Source organism: Echeneis naucrates, chromosome 17 (genome assembly GCF_900963305.1).
Source record: "Echeneis naucrates chromosome 17, fEcheNa1.1, whole genome shotgun sequence".
Classification (NCBI taxonomy): domain Eukaryota; kingdom Metazoa; phylum Chordata; class Actinopteri; order Carangiformes; family Echeneidae; genus Echeneis; species Echeneis naucrates.
Window position 1 is genome coordinate 10,765,706 of NC_042527.1, and position 20,697 is coordinate 10,786,402.

The 20,697-nt window shown below is 43.2% G+C and overlaps 2 protein-coding genes across 2 annotated transcripts; both read right to left on the reverse strand.

Annotated features, from left to right (window-relative positions):
• Nucleotides 1-350: 350 nt before the first annotated feature.
• On the reverse strand, nucleotides 351-3,519 carry LOC115057612 (cell wall protein DAN4-like). The gene is made up of 7 exons (XM_029524781.1): nucleotides 3,402-3,519; nucleotides 2,693-2,719; nucleotides 2,186-2,314; nucleotides 1,783-2,061; nucleotides 738-869; nucleotides 568-656; nucleotides 351-485 (listed from the first exon to the last, which is right to left on the reverse strand). Exons 1-7 carry the CDS (start codon nucleotides 3,517-3,519, stop codon nucleotides 411-413), a joined length of 849 nt encoding a protein of 282 aa, XP_029380641.1. The 3' UTR covers nucleotides 351-410.
• An 892-nt stretch (nucleotides 3,520-4,411) lies between these two features.
• Nucleotides 4,412-17,102, reverse strand: LOC115057613 (uncharacterized). Its single transcript, XM_029524782.1, has 24 exons — nucleotides 17,034-17,102; nucleotides 16,816-16,915; nucleotides 15,775-16,172; nucleotides 14,594-15,155; nucleotides 14,306-14,502; nucleotides 13,827-14,216; nucleotides 13,178-13,470; nucleotides 12,535-12,800; nucleotides 12,079-12,147; nucleotides 11,716-11,853; nucleotides 11,380-11,636; nucleotides 11,184-11,268; nucleotides 10,641-10,775; nucleotides 10,276-10,532; nucleotides 10,056-10,140; nucleotides 9,940-9,974; nucleotides 7,780-9,842; nucleotides 7,450-7,592; nucleotides 6,720-7,184; nucleotides 6,178-6,386; nucleotides 5,907-6,063; nucleotides 5,472-5,812; nucleotides 4,706-4,835; nucleotides 4,412-4,554 (listed from the first exon to the last, which is right to left on the reverse strand). The coding sequence occupies exons 1-24, from the start codon at nucleotides 17,100-17,102 to the stop codon at nucleotides 4,412-4,414; spliced, it is 6,987 nt and encodes a 2,328-aa protein (XP_029380642.1).
• Nucleotides 17,103-20,697: the final 3,595 nt, after the last annotated feature.

Below are 20,697 nucleotides of genomic sequence, written 5' to 3' on the forward strand. Positions count from 1 at the left end.
TTCTTCATACACATCAGCGTTGTGGTTGTCAACCAGAAACACAAAAAAATTTATTTTATTTAGTCAGCCACATATTTACATTATAACTAAACTTAATGTTTTAACTGGATGAAAGACTTTCCTCTTTGGACATGTGGAGCTTAAATTGTCAGAGAAACAAGCTGAGAAATTTGCAGCTTGTCTCTCAGCCCCTCCTGAGGACTCAGACCAGCCAAACTAAAGATAAAATTTTTTTTTTCTTTTCTTTTTTCTGTTTTATTGTTTTTAGAATTTATTATTATGGTTTTATTCATTACTTCCAGAGATGTAAACAGCTGAATAATTCTTTTGAAACCACCTGAATCTTTGATGATAAAGAAATCCTGAGCAGGAGTGGTTGAATGCAGTGAACAATAAGCACAAGACATTTCTCAAATGGATTTAATGCGTTTGATGGTGAAAGTGCAGCCATTGCAGTTCTTCTTAAGAAAGGCCTGGGATAGAAACTGTTGAAAGAAGACACTCACTGATTAATGACAAAGTTGCATATCCTGTATTTACTGTAACCCAAAGGTTGTTTAGACTTACATTAGACACAGCGTTTGAAATCACATCTTTATTTTCTTCATTACTGGATAGCACAGTGACTTTTAGGTGAATACTCACGACTTGGTAATCTAAAAAAGTAAGTGAGAACATGTTTTAATATAAACGCCACGTTACTGAAGTATGAAGTGAGTCCATGCTGCTGATGGTACCTTCACCCGTGTGCGCAGTGGTCTGTGGATGTGTCATGGTGTTGGTAACTCCAGGGGTGCTTCCATCTGCTGGTGAAGATGTGACGCCACTATGAGTGTCCAGAGTTGTGCTGGTGCCTGTCGGTGTTGTTCCTGCTGAGAGCACAAGGCAACTGTTAAAGGCTTGAGGCATTTACGCCAAAATGTGGCTAACAGAGAACCCCTGTCAGACCCAATTTATAGATATTATTTCTATAAGAATCATATTGCAATGATCTTGGTAGACTTTGTGATATGAGTCACACTGGGGGGACCTCCTCTACTGCAGATGTAGTACTGAGGGTGGTTGTACCGGGTGCTGTTGTTGAAGAGATAGAGGGCCTTGAGGTGGTGACATCCGTCTCTGTCGGTGCACTGATGTTTTTTGTACTGGTGTCTGTAATAAGAGACACTGGCTGTTCTGAATTTGGGCTACTATCTGCGGATGCAAAGGTAGACCTGCTGTTTGTTGTGTGGTATGCTGTGTTGGCAGAGGGCGCTAATAATGGAGACATTAAAATGTCTTTTTCACATTTATTAAGTTTGAAACATTTATCCATGCTTCGATGGAATTGTTGCATAAAAGCAATATCACATACTGCTTAAGTAACAAAAATGAAAGTTCCTCCTTGCACACTGTGAAGCTCATGTTAAGCTCGGTCTTCCCGGGCATTCGGTAAATAGGGCCCTATAAAATCTGTGATCACGAAAAAACTCATTCATTATAATTCATTATAAACACGGAATAACACGGAACTGGCTGACGTTTTACATTAACCTTTTTTTTTGTTTGTTTTTTTCCGGAATAAAAAGAATGCCCATCTACCCATGACCATCTACCCTAGACCATCTGCGGATTTGTTTTATATTTTTAAAATCGATTTTAGGACATTTTAAATAGATTCTGACTCGCGATTCTTATAGGAATGGATTTTTTAGCACACCCCTAGTAGGTACAGTAGTTGTGTTGGGACTCTAGCATTGCTGTTGTCTGTCGGAACAGAGACTGCTGAAATAGTGCCGTTACCCGTTGATGAAGTTGTACTTCTTGTTGAGACCGTCACTGTGGCACTAACAGCTGTGGAAGCTGGGGTGGTGTTCACGTCCGGCAGTGCAGATGTACTGCTGTTTGTTGTGTTTGGTGTTGCAGTGTTGGAGACCGTGGCTGCTGAACTTGTCGTCACGTTTGCTACAGTAGAGATGGCGCTGCCGTCTGTCGTGCTGGAGGCCGTCGGTACAGAGACGGATGCAGAAGGGCGGCTATCTGCTGGTCCTGAACTTGCTGTGCTGTTTTCAGGTGTTGAAGCTGAGGAAAATGAAAAAAGCTGCAGTGTAAAACTTTTAACACCTATCTTTATTTCCAACCCCTTAAGGATATAGATATATGAATTTTTTATTTATTTATTTTTTCAATTTTAACGTTCACTTACATATACAGGTCGAAATGTAATCAGGACAGCAGTCTGTATTGTTGAGGCAGAACTGATCACAGAAACATCCGTTTCTGGAGCAGCTGTTGTTTTTGCCAGGACAGCACAGCACTGGTGGACCAGCGCAGCCTGGAGCACACAGTGAAACTACACAATCAATACTCCGCACAGTGGAGCATTGTTTTAATATCACTCTGTCCTCTTTGAAAAATAATTAGTTAGCTAACAACCATGAAGTATACAGCAAATAACCCCTGTTATTCTGCACCAGGGAGTGTAGATATTAAATTGTGGTTGTATTTAAATGTGCCCAGATGTCTGAGATGTATTTTGTGGTTGCCCAGCAGAGCTTTCAGGGTCCGGCTACAGGTTGGAAAGCATTATTTCGAAAATAGGATGAGTGGTAGAAATATTCGTTGTGTGATGTTTCTGATGATTCTAAGAGGTCAGATGCAGACAGAAAAAGTTGGACTGAGGGAACAGAAAGAGTTGGATCATGGAACTTACCTGCTGGTTGGGTGATGGTGTTTTGAGCTAAAAAATTAAAAGTAACCACAACATATCATTTCATTAGAGTTCAGGAAAGAAAAAAAAAGACATTTTACTATGAATTTTTACGCAAAGAGAGAAACAGTAAATTTGAAAAGACAAAACATTTGGCCCTACTGGAGCTGTGGTACGGACACGTTAACATGGATGAGTTGTCTTGTACAAAAATGGGCAATAACAGAGTTAAATTTTTCTCCATTACACTACAACAGGCAGTTTAAGATTAATAAGACATTTAATATTTGGTTAAGGAATGAATTCTTTTGTATGAACATGATGCACAGTGGTCTTCTCACTGAGGATTGGCACAGTTAGTACTTTTCACCAAAATAAATAAGGATTTTGGATGGCGGCTCAAATAGTCAATGAGATAAATAAAACTTGAGTGTAATGACCTGGTCCAGCATGGAATTATTATTGAATTTATAGTCCCACTGTACTTCAGAATGATCTAGTCAACTGAGTCCATTTAAAAAAATAATAATAATTTGTGCTTTTTACAACACATCATAGAGCAATAGACAAATCATTATTTATCAAACACACACTTGCGTTTTATGTATCTTAATTTATACCCTTTTTTCATCCTTGTGAAAGATCAGGCACATAATAGCATGACTTTGTTTTATTAAATAATCAATGTTAAATTTGCTAAAGTTTTACTCACCATCATTGAGAAGTGGCAACACCAACAGGAGAAGGAAGCTCAGTGAAAAGCAGTCCATAACTTTGTGTAGCTGAACTTGATCTGGGCTTATGAGCGTGGCAGACACATTCACAGGCATGCACTATTGTTCATAAAACAATGACCCTCTTTAACCTGTTTTAAAGAAAACAAAAAACCTTTAGTCTTTTCATTTAGATATCATATTACAGAAGTAACTGTATCCTTTTTTTTTTTTTTTTTGTTCTTCGTGTCGTCATGAGTTTCCGGGTTTTGCTGTCCTAGACTATCTGACTGTTGTTGCTGTGTGTTAGGAATGCTGTTTTTTTTTTTTTTTTTTTTTTTTTTTGCACTTGAGCAACATGACACACACTTACCCTCAATACATATCTATTAAAACAGTGAAGACTCAAAAGAAAACCTACCACTGTGTTGCCATTGGAATACACATTAGGACAAGGCACAAATACAAGAAACATCCTGAATCATTTATTGCACATTTAATCTGTTTTCGGCAATATCAAATAGAGTTAAATAATCCGCGTGTAGTCATGCATTGTCATTGTTCAAACCTGCTGTACTCAGCATTTTTCTCTCGTTACTGTGCGGAACACATGTTCGCAGCTTTAGGAGCTTTTGAATAAATAGTGTGCATGGAAATGACAAAATTTAATGCTGCACATGACAGTAAAGGCTGATGCACTGTCACAATCCAGTGATTTCTTCATAAAGGTAAAAATTTCTACTGAAAATAGACTGAAAACTGTTTCTTGAAGCAGATGGGGTGCAGTGGTGAAGGTCTTCTGCTGTGTTGCAGTCTGTTTATAGTCTTGTAAAGCTGAAGGTAAAGGCAACTGGACATCAATGCTATCTCCGCTTTACAGTCTAAGGTAAAAATGCTGAATTCAGTTTGTTCTTGGCGTTTTCTTGCAAGATGACAGCAGTGTTCCTACTCATGGTCGGGGTGGGGGGATCTTGAAGTGTTGTGCTTCAGTCTTCCATTCATCTTATATTTACACTCTCCAACTTTCGCCGAACTCTTGAACACCTTCGGCCATCGAACCATCCGGCTTCACCCAGTCATTCTCCTTTTGACCATCAAAGTTCCCACAAAGCCCCTGCACTTTCCTTTTATATTTCTGTGGGAGAATGATCTCTGCAGGAAAAACACGAAGAATACAGTGTTATTTAATTCAACGTGACATTAATTTGGTAATAAATTGTAATTTAATGAATAGTGATAATTCCTACTCCATGACGACTGCTAATTCTGTTGGACATGTCTAGTAAGGCAAAAACTTAGTTACCCGCTTCGCTGCGTCCATCAAACTCCACTGAGAGGCCAAAGTCTGTCTTCAGGTAGATGCGTGAGGAATGTTGCTTGATCTTTAGACCAGCAGTCGGAGAGGCAGGAGTACGAGCTCTCCTTCCATTCACCTGTAGGGAGATAGCGAGAGGGATGCGTCGGTGGGTTATGCAAGTTGACTCGTGAACTCATGTGAACTAGTGTTCCGTCTTGTGTAATTATGCATGTTGTGTACCGGGAAACACAGAACATACATATTTACTCGGGCTGTCAGCTTGCATTCGTGAGTCGACTGATACTCTCTGATGCTCAAAGCTCTGGTGTCCAGCTGACAGTACTGCCAGCATCCCCAGCAGGAGAGACATTCTGCTGTGTGGTGGAATTTAATAACTGAGCAATGGACAAGATGCCAAGTTTTGCTTTCTCGGACTGTGCGGGAATGTCATATTTAATTCAAACTGAAAACATTTTTAGTAGTTAGTCAGTTTTTAGGTAGAGCAATGCTGTTGGGTGGTTAATGACATGACATGATTTATAGGAAACTCAATTACAGATGATGAATAATGAAGCAATCATGCTGAGTTCATGTACTAAAAAAATGAACCACAAGCACCTGATCAATTACTGTATACAGATTTTTCTTTGTATACTATTTGATTTATGACCAAATACACCTCTGTCAGCCTCCGGTGTAGCTAGCATGCTAACAGTCAGCTCAGATAGAAGACCAAAAAGCCTGCTCAACATTGTCGTCACGGCATACTTACTAAGAGCCTCCGATTTTTCTTGAACTCCACAGTGTGATTGTACACTTTGATTTTAAGCTCTTGTAATGTGTGCTGCTCCTCATTCTCTTCGCTATCATCTTCGTCATCACTGCTGTCCTCATCTTCGACTGTGCGATTGTGGCTTTCTTCACTGCTACGATGATTTCCATCTTCGTCCTCTTCCGTTCGTCTATTGCTGCACTCGATGTAGATGTCTGGGAGGTTATTTGGCAGGTTTTTGGTCCGGACCAGCACATATGAATATTCCCCTTCAAAGTCGTGCTTCGCCTTATCAAAGGTTTTGTACTCAGGATCTCCCTTTATAGTGCACTCATTGAATCCTGTGGAGCAACAAGTTTAGAGCAGTTCATGAATTAGTGAGGGAGGTGAAACGTAGTTTAGATTTGTCAGAGTTACAGTTGGAATCTACAGCACCTGTAGACTGACAGTAGTATTCGCCCCTGTCATTTTGAAGGCAGATGGCATTTCCATCACATTCATCTTCGTCATCACAATCAATATTCCCCACGCCATCGTCTTTCTTACATTCACACTTCTCACTGCAGTGATTGGTGTACCACACATCATTGAACTGTCAAGAAAGAGCACATAACTTTTGGGTCCACATGCAATGCGCCGGCTACTGTATTTAACCAATACCGTATCTGACCCGTTGGGCTGATTAAGAGTCAATCGGCTGTCTTACCTGATGTTTGGTGCCATTTGTGTCGACGCATCCGCACTCTCTGAGAGGCACACAATGCTGCGACTTCTGCACAAAGCCATCATCACATACGCATCCTGACACACAGTTGTCACTGTCGATGCACCCTGGTGGGCCATTCACATTTGCGCAGGTTGGACTACAGGCTGGCACACAACTTGTGTAATGAGTGTTTTCAGGGCAAGAGGGTGCTAGAGAGAGAGAGATTGAGATAGTGTACACATAGACGTATGCACAATAGCACAGACAAAAAGATCTATACAATTAATAATTTAAATTTAAAAAACATTCTTCCTTTTTACAACACACTTTACTCGTAACCAGGCAAAAAGTATGCATGGGAGATCTGGTTGAAGATCACAATCCACAATCTTAACTATAATCTGGTTTCTGTTCCAGATAAGTTGTGATTTGTGTGTTTCCCTGCTTTACTGTACAACCACCACGGTGTTTACAACTGGTTCCAAAACCCCATCGCAAATTAGCATATTTTATATCTTTTGAATAGGATAGTCCAAACTTACTTGGTACAGGTGTAGTTGGCGGTTTTGGTCTAGCTGTTGTTTGTGGTTGAGGTGTAGTTGTGACTGAAGGCTGTGGTCTGTCTGTGGTAGGGGGCAGAGGTTGCGCCGTGGTAGGAGGCTGAGGTCTATCTGTGGTAGGGGGCCGAGGTTGCGCTGTGGTAGGAGGTTTTGGTCTAGCTGTTGTTTGTGGTTGAGGTGTAGTTGTGATTGGAGATTGTGGTCTATCTGTGGTAGGGGGCCGAGGCCTATCTGTGGTAGAAGGTTGAGGTTGCACTGTGGTTGGAGGTTTTGGTCTAGCTGTTGTTTGTGGTTGAGGTGTAGTTGTGATTGGAGATTGTGGTCTATCTGTGGTAGGGGGCCGAGGCCTATCTGTGGTAGGGGGCCGAGGTCTGTCCGTGGTAGGGGGCCGAGGTCTGTCCGTGGTAGGGGGCCGAGGTCTGTCCGTGGTAGGGGGCCGAGGTTGCGCTGTGGTAGGGGGCCGAGGTGGTGCTGTGGTAGAAGGTTTTGGTCTAGCTGTTGTTTGTGGTTCAGGTGTAGTTGTGATTGGAGATTTTGGTCTATCTGTGGTAGGAGGCCGAGGTGGCGCTGTGGTAGGGGGCCGAGGTCGTGCTGTGGTAGAAGGTTTTGGTCTAGCTGTTGTTTGTGGTTGAGGTGTAGTTGTGATTGGAGATTTTGGTCTATCTGTGGTAGGAGGCCGAGGTGGCGCTGTGGTAGGGGGCCGAGGTCGTGCTGTGGTAGGGGGCCGAGGTCGTGCTGTGGTAGGGGGCCGAGGTCGCGCCGTGGTAGGTGGCCGTGGTCTCGCCGTGGTAGGTGGCCGTGGTCTCGCCGTGGTAGGGGGCCGAGGTCTCGCCGTGGTTTGGGATCCTTCTGTAGCTGTGGATGCTGGTTGTGATCTAGTTGTGGTTGGAGGTTGTGGTCTAGCTGTGGTTTGTGGTTGTGGTGTAGTTGTGGTTGGAGGTTTAGGTTTAGCTGTAGTTTGTGGCTGTGGTTGAGTAGTGGTCAGAGGTTTTGGTCTTGTAGTCGTTTGTGGTTCTGGTCTGGTTGGTGGTTGTGGTTGAGCTGTGGTTTGGGGTTCCAGTCTAGTTGTGGTTGGAGGTTGTGGTGGAGGTGTAGTTCCTGGTTTTGGTCTGGTTGTGTTTGGAAGTTCTGGTTGAGCTGTGGTTCTTGGTTCTGGTCTGGTTGTGGTTGGAAGTTCTGGTTGAGCTGTGGTTCCTGGTTCTGGTCTGGTTGGTGGTTGTGGTTGAGCTGTGGTTTGGGGTTCCAGTCTAGTTGTGGTTGGAGGTTGTGGTGGAGGTGTAGTTCCTGGTTCTGGTCTGGTTGTGTTTGGCAGTTCTGGTTGAGCTGTGGTTCTTGGTTCTGGTCTGGTTGTGGTTGGAAGTTCTGGTTGAGCTGTGGTTCCTGGTTCTGGTCTGGTTGGTGGTTGTGGTTGAGCTGTGGTTTGGGGTTCCAGTCTAGTTGTGGTTGGAAGTTCTGGTTGAGCTGTGGTTTGTGGTTCTGGTCTGTTTGTGGTTGGAAGTTCTGGTTTAGCTGTGGTTTGTGGTTCCGGTCTGTTTGTGGTTGGAAGTTCTGGTTTAGCTGTGGTTTGGGGTTCTGGTCTGGTTGTGGTTGGAAGTTCTGGTTGAGCTGTGGTTTGGGGTTCCGGTCTGGTTGTAGTTGGAAGTTCTGGTTGAGCTGTGGTTCCTGGTTCTGGTCTGGTTGTGGTTGGAAGTTCTGGTTTAGCTGTGGTTCCTGGTTCTGGTCTGGTTGTGTTTGGAAGTTCTGGTTTAGCTGTGGTTTGGGGTTCTGGTCTGGTTGTGGTTGGAAGTTCTGGTTGAGCTGTGGTTTGTGGTTCTGGTCTGGTTGTGGTTGGAAGTTCTGGTTTAGCTGTGGTTTGGGGTTCTGGTCTGGTTGTGGTTGGAAGTTCTGGTTTAGCTGTGGTTTGGGGTTCCGGTCTGGTTGTGGTTGGAAGTTCTGGTTTAGCTGTGGTTCCTGGTTCCGGTCTGGTTGGTGGTTGTGGTTGAGCTGTGGTTTGGGGTTCTGGTCTGGTTGTGGTTGGAGGTTGTGGTTGAGCTGTGGTTTTTGGTTCTGATCTGGTTGTGGTTGGAGGTTGTGGTTGAGCTGTGGTTTGTGGTTCTGGTCTGGTTGTAGTTGGAAGTTCTGGTTGAGCTGTGGTTCCTGGTTCTGGTCTGGTTGGTGGTTGTGGTTGAGCTGTGGTTTGGGGTTCCAGTCTAGTTGTGGTTGGAAGTTCTGGTTGAGCTGTGGTTTGTGGTTCTGGTCTGTTTGTGGTTGGAAGTTCTGGTTTAGCTGTGGTTTGTGGTTCCGGTCTGTTTGTGGTTGGAAGTTCTGGTTTAGCTGTGGTTTGGGGTTCTGGTCTGTCTGTGGTTGGAAGTTCTGGTTGAGCTGTGGTTTGGGGTTCCGGTCTGGTTGTGGTTGGAAGTTCTGGTTGAGCTGTGGTTCCTGGTTCTGGTCTGGTTGTGGTTGGAAGTTCTGGTTTAGCTGTGGTTCCTGGTTCTGGTCTGGTTGTGTTTGGAAGTTCTGGTTGAGCTGTGGTTTGGGGTTCTGGTCTAGTTGTGGTTGGAAGTTCTGGTTGAGCTGTGGTTTGTGGTTCTGGTCTGGTTGTGGTTGGAAGTTCTGGTTTAGCTGTGGTTTGGGGTTCTGGTCTGGTTGTGGTTGGAAGTTCTGGTTTAGCTGTGGTTTGGGGTTCTGGTCTGGTTGTGGTTGGAGGTTGTGGTTGAGCTGTGGTTTTTGGTTCTGATCTGGTTGTAGTTGGAAGTTCTTGTTTAGCTGTGGTTTGGGGTTCTGGTCTGGTTGTGGTTGGAAGTTCTGGTTTAGCTGTGGTTTGGGGTTCTGGTCTGGTTGTGGTTGGAGGTTGTGGTTGAGCTGTGGTTTTTGGTTCTGGTCTGGTTGTGGTTGGAGGTTGTGGTTGAGCTGTGGTTTGGGGTTCTGGTCTGGTTGTGGTTGGAGGTTGTGGTTGAGCTGTGGTTTGTGGTTCTGGTCTGGTTGTGGTTGGAAGTTGTGGTTGAGCTGTGGTTTGTGGTTCTGGTCTGGTTGTGGTTGGAAGTTGTGGTTTAGCTGTGGTTTGGGGTTCTGGTCTGTCTGTGGTTGGAAGTTCTGGTTGAGCTGTGGTTTTGGGTTCTTGTCTTGCTGTTTGGGGAACACTTGTCGTCGTAATAATTGGTCTTGTGGTCTTAGGGGCTTTGGGGACAGTTGAAGTGAGCAGAGGTTCAGTTGTTGCTCTCACAGATTCTGTAGCAGTGCTTGTTGGTGTAGCCAACTCTGCAGCAACAACAACAAGACGTCAGATAGTTTTCTGGGACATTGTGTCAAGACAGTGGGATGTCAGGAGGACAGATTTACCTGAACAGTGTCCATGATGGAGTGAAATATCATCTATAGCCACATCAGACTGGTCGGTGGAACCTCTTCGCCCCTCAAAAATGATCTAAGGGTAAAGACACATTAATACTGTACATCAGTAACGTCCTGTCACAATCACCTGCTGGTTCAGGTAAATTGCTGTTAGTGTCTTACCTCACTAACAGCTTTAGGAAAGAAACATCTTAATTGACTGACTCACTTGGAAAACTCCCGTTGTGGTCAAGTCCACCTGAGCCAGGTGCCACATATTTCCTTGGTCGTTGTGCTTCCTCCAGACAGCATTCACTACTCTGTTCTGGAGCAAGTAAACATGGAGGCCCATTGTGTCCGCTGAACCGTACATGTGGTACCAGAACTGCAGACACTGAGGGCCAGGGTCAGAACACTCAGAGCTGATGAGACGAGCCATGTCTCCGAATGATGCGCCGCTGGCCTCAATGTACAGGTAGTGACCATCTGGACACGGGGACAGAAAAATGTGAATAGACACACTTGCTGAGAATGTTGGTTTTTTTTCACCATTTGGTTATTCGGCATCATATCAATAGAGGATTAGTGTGTTACCCCCAGTGTGGTCAGAGGAGGGTCCAGTCATCAGGGAGAGAGTGGGGCCTCTGTGCCATGTCCAATCAAAGGCGTCTGTGAGCATCTGGTTCCAGCTACAAAGGTTTCTGCCGAAGCTGCAGTCAAGATTGCAGACTGCTCGAAAAATATTAGCAAAATATCAACACGGTCATTTTTGCAACCGACCTTTAAACTGCATATTCAGTATTTATTGGACTAGATTCTAATTGGTAACCAAACGTCCACTTCACTGATGCAGAAACAAGTGACGCATAAAACAGAGCTTCCTGTGTACTTACCTGGATGTGATGGGAGTACTTCTGTAGTTACAGAGGGAAGCTCAGTTCCAATAACCATGTCAGGGAAATTGCCTAGAGGAAGTAATAATTGACTTAATTTAAACGCCAAGATATCAGGTGTGATGGTAATTTGAAACCCAAATGTATTAGCACTGTTGCACACTAAAATAATTAGGTTTGACACAAAATTTGACTCATCAAATTGGAATAGTTTGTTGTCCTTTTGGTAAGAGACAATTTTCACCTGAGCATGAGCCAAAGTGAATGGAAACATCATCTATGGCCACATCCGATAGAGCATTAAAGCCTCGAATAGCCTCTACAATAATCTGAAAATGGCCACGTGAAAAAAAAAAAAAAAAAAATCACAATACAGAACAGGATAATATATTTCTTTTGTTAAATGCAGGTTTTATCTGATTATACTGTGCCATCCTTACTTGGAAAGGGCCCAAGACTCCGATGTCAACGTTTCCTGGATGCCATTCTGGTCCTTGGTTGTTTGTCTTGGACCAGAGCTTGGTGGCTTTATTGCCTTTGAGCAGGTAGATATTGAGGGCCATCGCTGTCGCTGAACCGTACATGTGGTACCAGAAGTGCAGACAGAGGGGGCCGTTATAATGACACACTGAGCTCATCAGGCGAGCTGAGTCTCCGTGTGTCACGCTGTCTCCCTCGATGTACATATAGAAACCGGCTGGAGAAATTACAAAAAGCACAATAAGCATGACTCAAGAACAACTGACTTTGTAGCCCAACCTGAAGATGGGTCTTACCTCCAGTGGTGTGGTCCTGGTTCGGCCCGGTTAGGTGTGAGGGGGTTGGCCCTGAATGTCTTGACCAATCAAAACTATCCTGTACGAGCTGCTTCCATCCACACAGATTTCTTTCAAAGTCACAGTTCATTGGACAGACTATGGAAAAAGCACATCAACACAATCGAGTTAAAGTTATAGTGAGCTAATTATCTGTAAGAACAAAACGATTACTTCATTCAGTCTATTGATTACTATGCCAAGATAATTCAGCCTTTGGCTTATGTGCTAGGGGGGCAAAGTTCAAAAGTAATATTTGTTATTTGAATTACTGATAGTGAATCAAACTATGTCACAGTATTCCCAAACCCTGTGTGCTCTTACAAGCCTGGGCTGATGTTGGAGAGGTAGGAGCTGACATGGTTGGAACAGCTGAAGAGGTTAGGAGGTCAGCTGAAATAGGAACAAGAACAAAAACAAAACAAAAATCCAAATGAGCAAACAAAATAAGGAAATTAGTTCACTGCTCTGGCTTTTTGGTGCCCTGTCAGTATTGTGTCTTTTTCCTTGCCCTCCCCACTTTACCCACCTGATAATTTCTCCCAATTTCCCTGTATCACAAAAAACTGACAAAAACAGGATAATTTTGTCCAAAGGCAGTTGCTTGGATTGCTTATCAAAGCAGAAGCCAAAAGAAAAATAGGATTTGAATCAGATATACTTCATTTAGCGAGCAAGTACATTTTTGTGAAGGCAAATAATCCAGATTAATTTGAGTATCTGTACTTGTGCACATCTTCTCAGAGATTGATGAGTCCGTTGTGTAATGATGTAACTCACCACAGGCTGTTCCGGTCTGCCAGGGGGGCAGTTCCACTCCTTCAAACTGACATGCTGCAGCGTACGACTTCAGAGATTCACACAGCGTGTGCCGACTGCCGTTTGTGGCACAGTAGTCGTACACACAGCTGCCAATGTAGATGCTAGGGTGAATGAGTTCGTGGCAGGGCCTAAAGGGATCACCCAGCAATGCATAGCACTGCCCGTAGGCCTCCTCCTCCTGCTCATGATCACAGAGTTCTGGGCCATTTGGATTGGGGACACAACTGGAGAAGAAAATTTAGACAATGAAGTTGCCAGCAACACATTTGGAAGCATAGTGCCTGTGCTACATAAGAAAAATAGATATGTGTGCATTGGTTCATATTTTACATGCATTGCTGTTGTAATGTATAAAGAAATGCCATCAGTTGCGTATATTCTCAAAATAACCTACTTGTTGTATGCATATTTTGGCGTGGTGGAGCTTTAAAATAAATGTGTTGCTAATATTTGCTGACTGGCACTCAATGCTAAGCACTGTTGGGAATATAATTGGAGACTGCATCTGGTGTTGTTAAAAACAAAACAAAACAAGCCAAAACCAAATTTTAGTCTCCTTTGTGGTTGGCATGCAAATACCTTGTGTAGTAAAATGGCTTACTCATTCATGCCTGGCACCCTCCAGCTGTTACCAAACTCAAATGGGTCTGTCGTGTTTTGGCCGTCTGGGGTCACAAAATCATCATCCTGGTATCCAGAGTAGGTCCCGCACAATCCGCACATTTCATACTTGTACTGCTCATCCACCTGCAGAAAGAGTCTGTTGTGCCCATCTAGCGTAATTCTGAGGCCGAAGCTTGTCTTCAGGATAATGTCACCGCCCTCTGTGTAGACCCAAACTGAGCCGTACGTTCCATTGGTGGAATAGGGGAGCCGGACAATGCTGTTCCTCACCTAGAGAGAGGACAATCCATAATTTGGTATTAATTTATTCAATTGAGATTCTTAATTTGTTTCTGAAAGCCAAACAACCATTAATGTGTTCTTTCCCACTAGGATAGTTAGTATAACCAGTTAGCTTCAAAAAAAAAAAAAAAAAAAAAGCTCTTTGGGTCAAAGTCAAGTGGGTCAATTATTAGTTTATGTGTTCCTGTAAGTTGAGAAACAACAGACTTCCTCCAGCGAACTGCCTGGGTAATAACTGCCTCCCATAAACCTGAGTGTTCTGTGTTTTCATCTCTTTTGTAGCATAGAATTTGCTACGACATGAATGCTTATCCTGTTGCTCGATGGAAGGTTTTCATGCTTACATAGACCTGTCCACTTTGATTCAGGGTGAGGTATAAATTTTCGACTTGCAGAGTCACAGCTTGCAGCTTGGAGCGGGTGAAGTTCTGAAGGCGAGGATGCATGTTGTGTCCAATCACGGTGAACGGGACTGGGCTTTCTTCTCCGCATGTTGTAGCCAGCGTGTAACTGCAGCCGCCTTGAAAGTTATAAGCCGCCCGGTCAAAGGTGATGTAGTGCGGATCACCATACACGCGGCAGGTGGCAGGTTTGAAAGGGAAGCAGTCTATGTTCCCATCCTTGACTTTACAGACCTCGCTGGCTGCACATTGCTTTGCGGTGCACTGCACATCATTGTTTCCCGTACATTGGCAGCGTCGCACACACTGTCCTTCAAGGAATGTTTCTCCCTTCTGCAGGGAAAAGGGAGTTGTGAAACTAAATGCATTATCAGACTGCAGTTGCGTATTTCACAGCGCTTAATGTCATGTACCTCACTTACCTCATAGTGTTTCCCATTATGCCAACAACCGCAGTCCTCCGCTGGGACACACTTTCCCCCACTAACTTTGAAGCCAAAATCGCACTCGCATCTTTCCACGCAGCTTCCACAAGAGCTGGTTAAGTCCTGACTGGAGCACACCTCAGGACAGCCATCAGCACATGAGTTATAGTAGCTGTTTTCCCCGCACTGAAAGGCTGAGGAAAGAGGACAGAGCATGATCTTCAGCAATTGTGCGAGCAAAAACAGGGGCAGGGCGGAGAGTATCAAAGCAATAAAGAAGCATACGGCAGAATGTTGAGTTCCTCCATGTGGGTAAATCAGCTCCAGCCTCATAGCAGATATCAGTGTAGATCTGTAAAGCCTCACATAGCACGGCAGGGTCACCGTGAGCAGAGCACATACTGACCACACAGCCCCTGAAGTAACTCTCTGCTCCTACAACTGATTGGCAGCCAGCAAAGGGCCCAGTATTAGCGAGCAGTGCGCCGCAGTACAGCTCACTGGCATATTCGGCCTCCTCCAGCGGGTCACACTGATGAGGGATTGAAATAGTCTCACAGGAGGAGGCTTCCCCAGTTCGCCAGCTCTCAGTCAAAGTTGTAGCATCTTGGGCAACTGTACCATCCGGCTTGTAAAAGTCATCTCCTCGCAAGTTATTAAAGTTGCCACAGATGCCGCAGACTTTATCAGAGTACCTGGATGGTAGGATGACATGGACCGCCCCAGCACTGTCGAAGGAAACAGAAAGACCAAAACTGGTGTCCAGTGCCACAGCACCGGGGTTACTCCTGATTCTGATGGTGTCATTGCCAAGGCTCAGCGGGAGCTTCCTCCAGACCCCATTAACCTGAAGAAGAGTATAAGCTGATTGTATCTGATTCTGTGCATCACAAGCAGTCTTCTCAAGATAATGTATCTTTGTGAATTGATAAGACTGGCACCTACACTGGGAATTCTGGGAAATGGCATTAAATGTCAGTCAACTCTGCACTTAAAGATAAAGTCAGTATATCAGTGGGGTGGGCTGCAGATATGGGACTTACCCCAAAAGTCAAATTGTACAGACAGTTCTGAGGTACTCTGAAGGCAGGTTTCAATGAAATATGGTAATTTGGAGTGCATTATAATTTTAAGGGTAAAGGGCTTCTAGCATACAAATGATAAATAAATGCTTGCAGGGTTTCTTTCAGTCATGAACAAGGAGAAATACTCAGATCGTCCGTCAGATGTGTGATGCCCCATTGTTAAAGAGATTAGCTGAGTAAACACGACAATAAGTAATTTTATGTCTGTGTAGTTGTCTTCTGTAAAGTAATGACAAAAAATATATAAAAAACTGAAAGATTTGATTGTTTGGTTCAAAAATTGTCTCATAGAAGTCCGACAAAACTGGCCTCTGCTTTCTAATGCAGAATGCATTGTAACGCCCCTCTCCAAAATTTCTCTCTCGCTTTCAAATAACTCACCACAACCTGGTGTGTTTTCCATTTCAGTAGTGACACTCTGAAGTTCCCCGTATCCACAGTGACTTGCTGGACAGTTGGCACAGATGAGTTCCTTTTCTGCTCATTGACTACTTCCACGCTGAACACGGGGAGGGCCTCAGCGGGTGAGCAGGTCTTAGCCAATACGTAGGTGCAAGTGCCCATGATGCGGAACAGCACTCCGTCAAAAGTGCTGCAGTCTGTGTGACTGTGTATCGTGCACATCCCAGAGGTGTGTAACCCATGGGAGCCCCCTCTGTGAGGACCACAGATTTGGCCCTTAGGGCACTGAGAGGGGGAGCAGGAGAGCTGGCCAGCAGTACAGAAACAGCGGGTGGACTCATCTGTCCAAATCTCTGTGTTTGATTCACACTGGGCTCCTGTGGGGGCATATGACTGAGTAAACAATCACTTAGAAAATATAACACCAGCTGGCTTGGAATAATTGATGTGAATGAATAATCATGCTAAATGTTAATATTGTATCAACCTCCAATGTCTTTTTCTAATCATCTTAGCTATCAGCATATTATTATTATTATTATTATTATTATTATTATTATTATTATTAAAGCAAGTGGTAGTTTAATTCTTTCTGCCTTGCTACAGTTCTGAATTAAGAAATAAAATATATTTTAAATACCTGTACCTTTTCAGACAGGTGCTGTGACAGTAAGTTTCACAAACAAATGTTATTGCTGCATATATATATATACTGTATAAACTAACAAAAAAGAACCAAAACTTCATTGATGTGACTAAAATTCGGTTGCTCTTAAGACAAAGAAGAAGAAAAAAAGAGAGTAAAAGAAAACTTACCACATGAGCCTCTTCTTACACCTATCTGGTTAAATGTGATCTGTCCCTCTATGGATACTGCTTCAAGTACAACCTAATGAAAGAAAAAGCAGATTATCTACTATCGATCTATTGCTGTAAATATACACGTTTGTGTGCGTGTGTGTGTGTGTGTGTGTATATATTAGCAACATAGTTCAACTAAAAAATATCTGGTCATTTTACCTGACTCATTGAGTTGTTGATTGTCAGTGGGACAAACACTTGTCTCCATGTATTGCTTGGAGGGGCAGGAGAAGCCCAGATTTCTGCCAGACCAGCGCTGCTTCTCAGGAGAGCGTGGAGTTGAGACACATTAGCTGAAACTGGGTTCTGGTACCAAAATTCAAGGCAGGCCTCGCCGTTCAGCCCCAGTGGACCACTTTCTAAAATCTCCACCATACCATTCTCTGTGATGATGGCATAAAGGACAGTAGGAGTATGTGCTGGATGCACTTAGAGCCTTCATACATATTGACCATGCACAGTTATGGATGTGTTGTGCGTCTAAAGTACAAACAGGTTGGAAATGGGCGCTTATGCTGGGCCATAATTCCTCACCATTTCTTGCATTTGTTATTGTAATAAAACAAGAAGTACATCTGTTGTGGCACAATTATCATTAAATGCAAAATAGCTGTTTAGAGTGTTTTGTACTGAATTCTAACCTCAGGTGCAGACTCTTTGCTTTGATTGCCCCTGGGAGAACACCAGGCTATAAAAGATTATTAGCCTGCTTCAGATCAATTAGCGATATGCAGCGAGGCACAGTCACCGTCACAATCTGTCTGCAGATCAAATCAGAACTGTGGACTGATGTTCCAAATCCTCTCCAATAAGGGAGGGGCAAAATTAAAGGTTACTTCAGCCACTTAATTTCTCTGCACCAGGGTGAACTCAGTACTAAACGTGACGTGGCCACTTTACAATACATTTGGCTTTATACATTAACTTAGAGTAATTGGTGAATTCATCTCTAGAGGTTTTTGTGCAGTAAATGGTTTCTACGGTACCTGTTCTTTGTTGGCTGCTGGTCCAGTCACATATCAGCGTGTTCTGTCTGTTGTAGAAACACTGTGTAACATATTCTGTGAAAGAAAATGGTGTTAAATATGGTGTTAGTTTTGATTTTTCTTTCTTTGATGTGTTTCCATTCATTTCATTCAGTGTTTTCATCACAACAATTTTAATCAAACAATTCTGCTGATTATTGAGTCCAAGCCCAGAATTTATAATCCCTCATACCTGCATTTGTCCTCCACTCTGTTAGAGGAACTAATGTAAAGCCATTTTCAGCTCTGAAAAGGGAAATGGATGACAATGATTGCTTCTTTTTTTTAATGAATCATAAATTGACTGATGTCACAATATTCAAGATGACATATCAGCAAAAAATTTTACTGTTACTACTGTTGTTCTTGAGACGCACCTGCACTGAGTCACTGTCTGAGAAAGGAAGAGCAAAGTCACTGTGACCAACAAATCAGTGTGGATGCCTCCAAGCATGGCTGATCCCTTAACGGCAGCCTCTCAACTAGTTTCTCTCGTCGATAATCCTCTCAGTCTTTGATGTGTTGAAGAATGAAAGATGAGCAGGAGCTGTTGTTTGAGCGCCTCTGAGCAAACTCAGTGCACAGTATATGGCCCTATAGGTGCCAACGCAGAAGTCTTGGCCCTCTGGTGTCCCTCTCAGAGCCCAGTGGAGGGTTTTGAACATTTATCCCCTGGCCACGCACGCACACACGCACACCTGACCAGGTAACCTCAGAAGTGGGTGGAGAGAGAAAGCCGAAGGGCAGGAAAACATAAAAGGGGTTGGACTGAGTCTGTTGTGTGGATGCAAAACTGACATCAGTGGCTAACTCAGTAAACAGTGATACACAAGGTCAGGGTTGATTGCTGCTTAGTCGAGAGAGGCACTGACAGATCAATGACACAATTAAATCTTTGACAGCGCACAAAAACGCACCATAACCCAAACATAGCATATTTTGCTGCTAATAGTCTTGGCTAAAACTCATATAATCCTACATAAAAGCAACAGGAGTCTTGACACTCACCTCTCCCTCCTCTAACCTTTCTTACAATCTTGTGGTGTTTAATTTCTGTACACATCCAGGCTATTGATGAATATGAATGATGAATATATATAATGATGAAAATTCAAAAGCCACCTTCATGAACAGAAGGTGGCAGGCTTATTGAAACAGCAGTGACATTATACCCTCGGAGAAAATGAAATCACAGATCAAGTCTGAGCTTCCAAAATGTTTATCCAAAGACACGACTTTTAATACAAAGGCATTTGATACTGTATTCTGTTCAGAATATCAAAGCTGATGATCCCACATGCCGTAAAAGGGCAAAAAGATAATTCTTTTATATGTCTGTGCTAATCCTGTGCTCATCCTTTAACACCATTACATGCCAAAGCACAGATAAGCCTGAAAGATGGGCCATTAAAAATGTTAACTTGTGCAATCAGTATTCTCGACACATATGTGTCCATGCATATGTGCATTGTGACCTGATCATGATTTAAAAAAAACAAACAGTTGAGGTAGTGTGTCATGGAGTATATTGAGTGTATGTCAGCTAGAAAGCAGGACGCACTTTAAAGCGGTGATAAGAAAGACCCTTTGTGTTAGAGGTGCAGTGTGGCCCACCTATTGTAACATTTTTGAAGCACTGTCGGTAAATGTCAACAGAGAGGGTGGCCCAAAACAAATATTAGATGTCTCCAAAGAAGGTGCTGTCCAGGAATGTAAAGTATCTAACACGACGGTATGTCCAAAGTACAAAAAGAAAATTTTCTTTAATTTTTTTTGGTGCTAGAGATGACATTACCACTATCTGAACTACAGATATAATCTATTCTTATCGTACATATGTTGGCCCGTTTTCATAACAGATAATCAAGCTTTTATATCAAGTGTCAGGATGGATGCTGCAGCAAAAGAGTTACTTATAAACTAAGCTGTAGACGAGCGTGAACAAAGTGCCCACTGATATTTTAAAGTGGACACACCAGGCTCCGCAAAGTCTAGTTACAAGTCTGTATTTACTCCAACGCACCACCCCACACAGCTCTCCCAATAAACGTGGTGGACTTCATTCAGTTAATATTTGGTCATACTCAGTTACTTATTTCCTTTTATTATGCACATACTAACCCTCACTTAGCTAAGTGGGGACAGGTACAGTTACCCAAATAGGCAGATGACTAATAATGGAAATAAAAGGCTTTAACAGCCCGTCTGTCTGTCTTTGATAAGGTTTATCCACAGGTCAGTTACATTGAAGTCACCTTATAAGGTACAAACTCATCTCTGAGTTAGCCATCATGATGCTTCTTATTGGTAACTGACACCAACACAACCTCTCTGCCTACTTAGCCCGGCAAAATGCTTTGGTGGAAACGCTATCGCTATACTTGTTATCATGCTAAGATATTACATACTCAATCAGAAAATTCTGTTCCATCGCGTACCTATAAATCCATAAACCCATACCTGTCCTCATATCTGCTGAACGTCTTCAGCCAGCAAATAATGACCATTAATAATCAACCTTTCCCACAGGAAGCAGGAGAACGAACATGACAAAGACCAAGTGGAAGGCAATATACTGTGGACCTTTTCAAGAATCATTGTGGGCTGCAGATGCCTTGATCCATGACTAACAGTTAATAGGACTACGTTTGCTATTTGTATCTCCTCTTTGCTAGGTCAGCTGTGTCATTGGAAAAATAAAACACCGGAAGCAAAAGAATGTTCCTTTGGTGGGGTGCCAAGTGCCAAGTTAGTGTACTTTTCACAGATCTCAAGTAGGCAGCATGACATGTTTCCTTACAGAGTGTTCTGTTTAGGAGAGCAGGTGTACCATTAAATATTACTTACAGATATTACCTAACAAGTGTCTAGTTATAGAACTCAATGAGCAAATGGACCGAAATAGCACACCAGTTATTTTTCCACTTGCTAAGGGCATTTTTATTTTGGATACTAAATTGTTCGTGGGTGGGAGTAAAGGAGAAAGCATGCCACGGTGTTTGTAAAACCATGAATC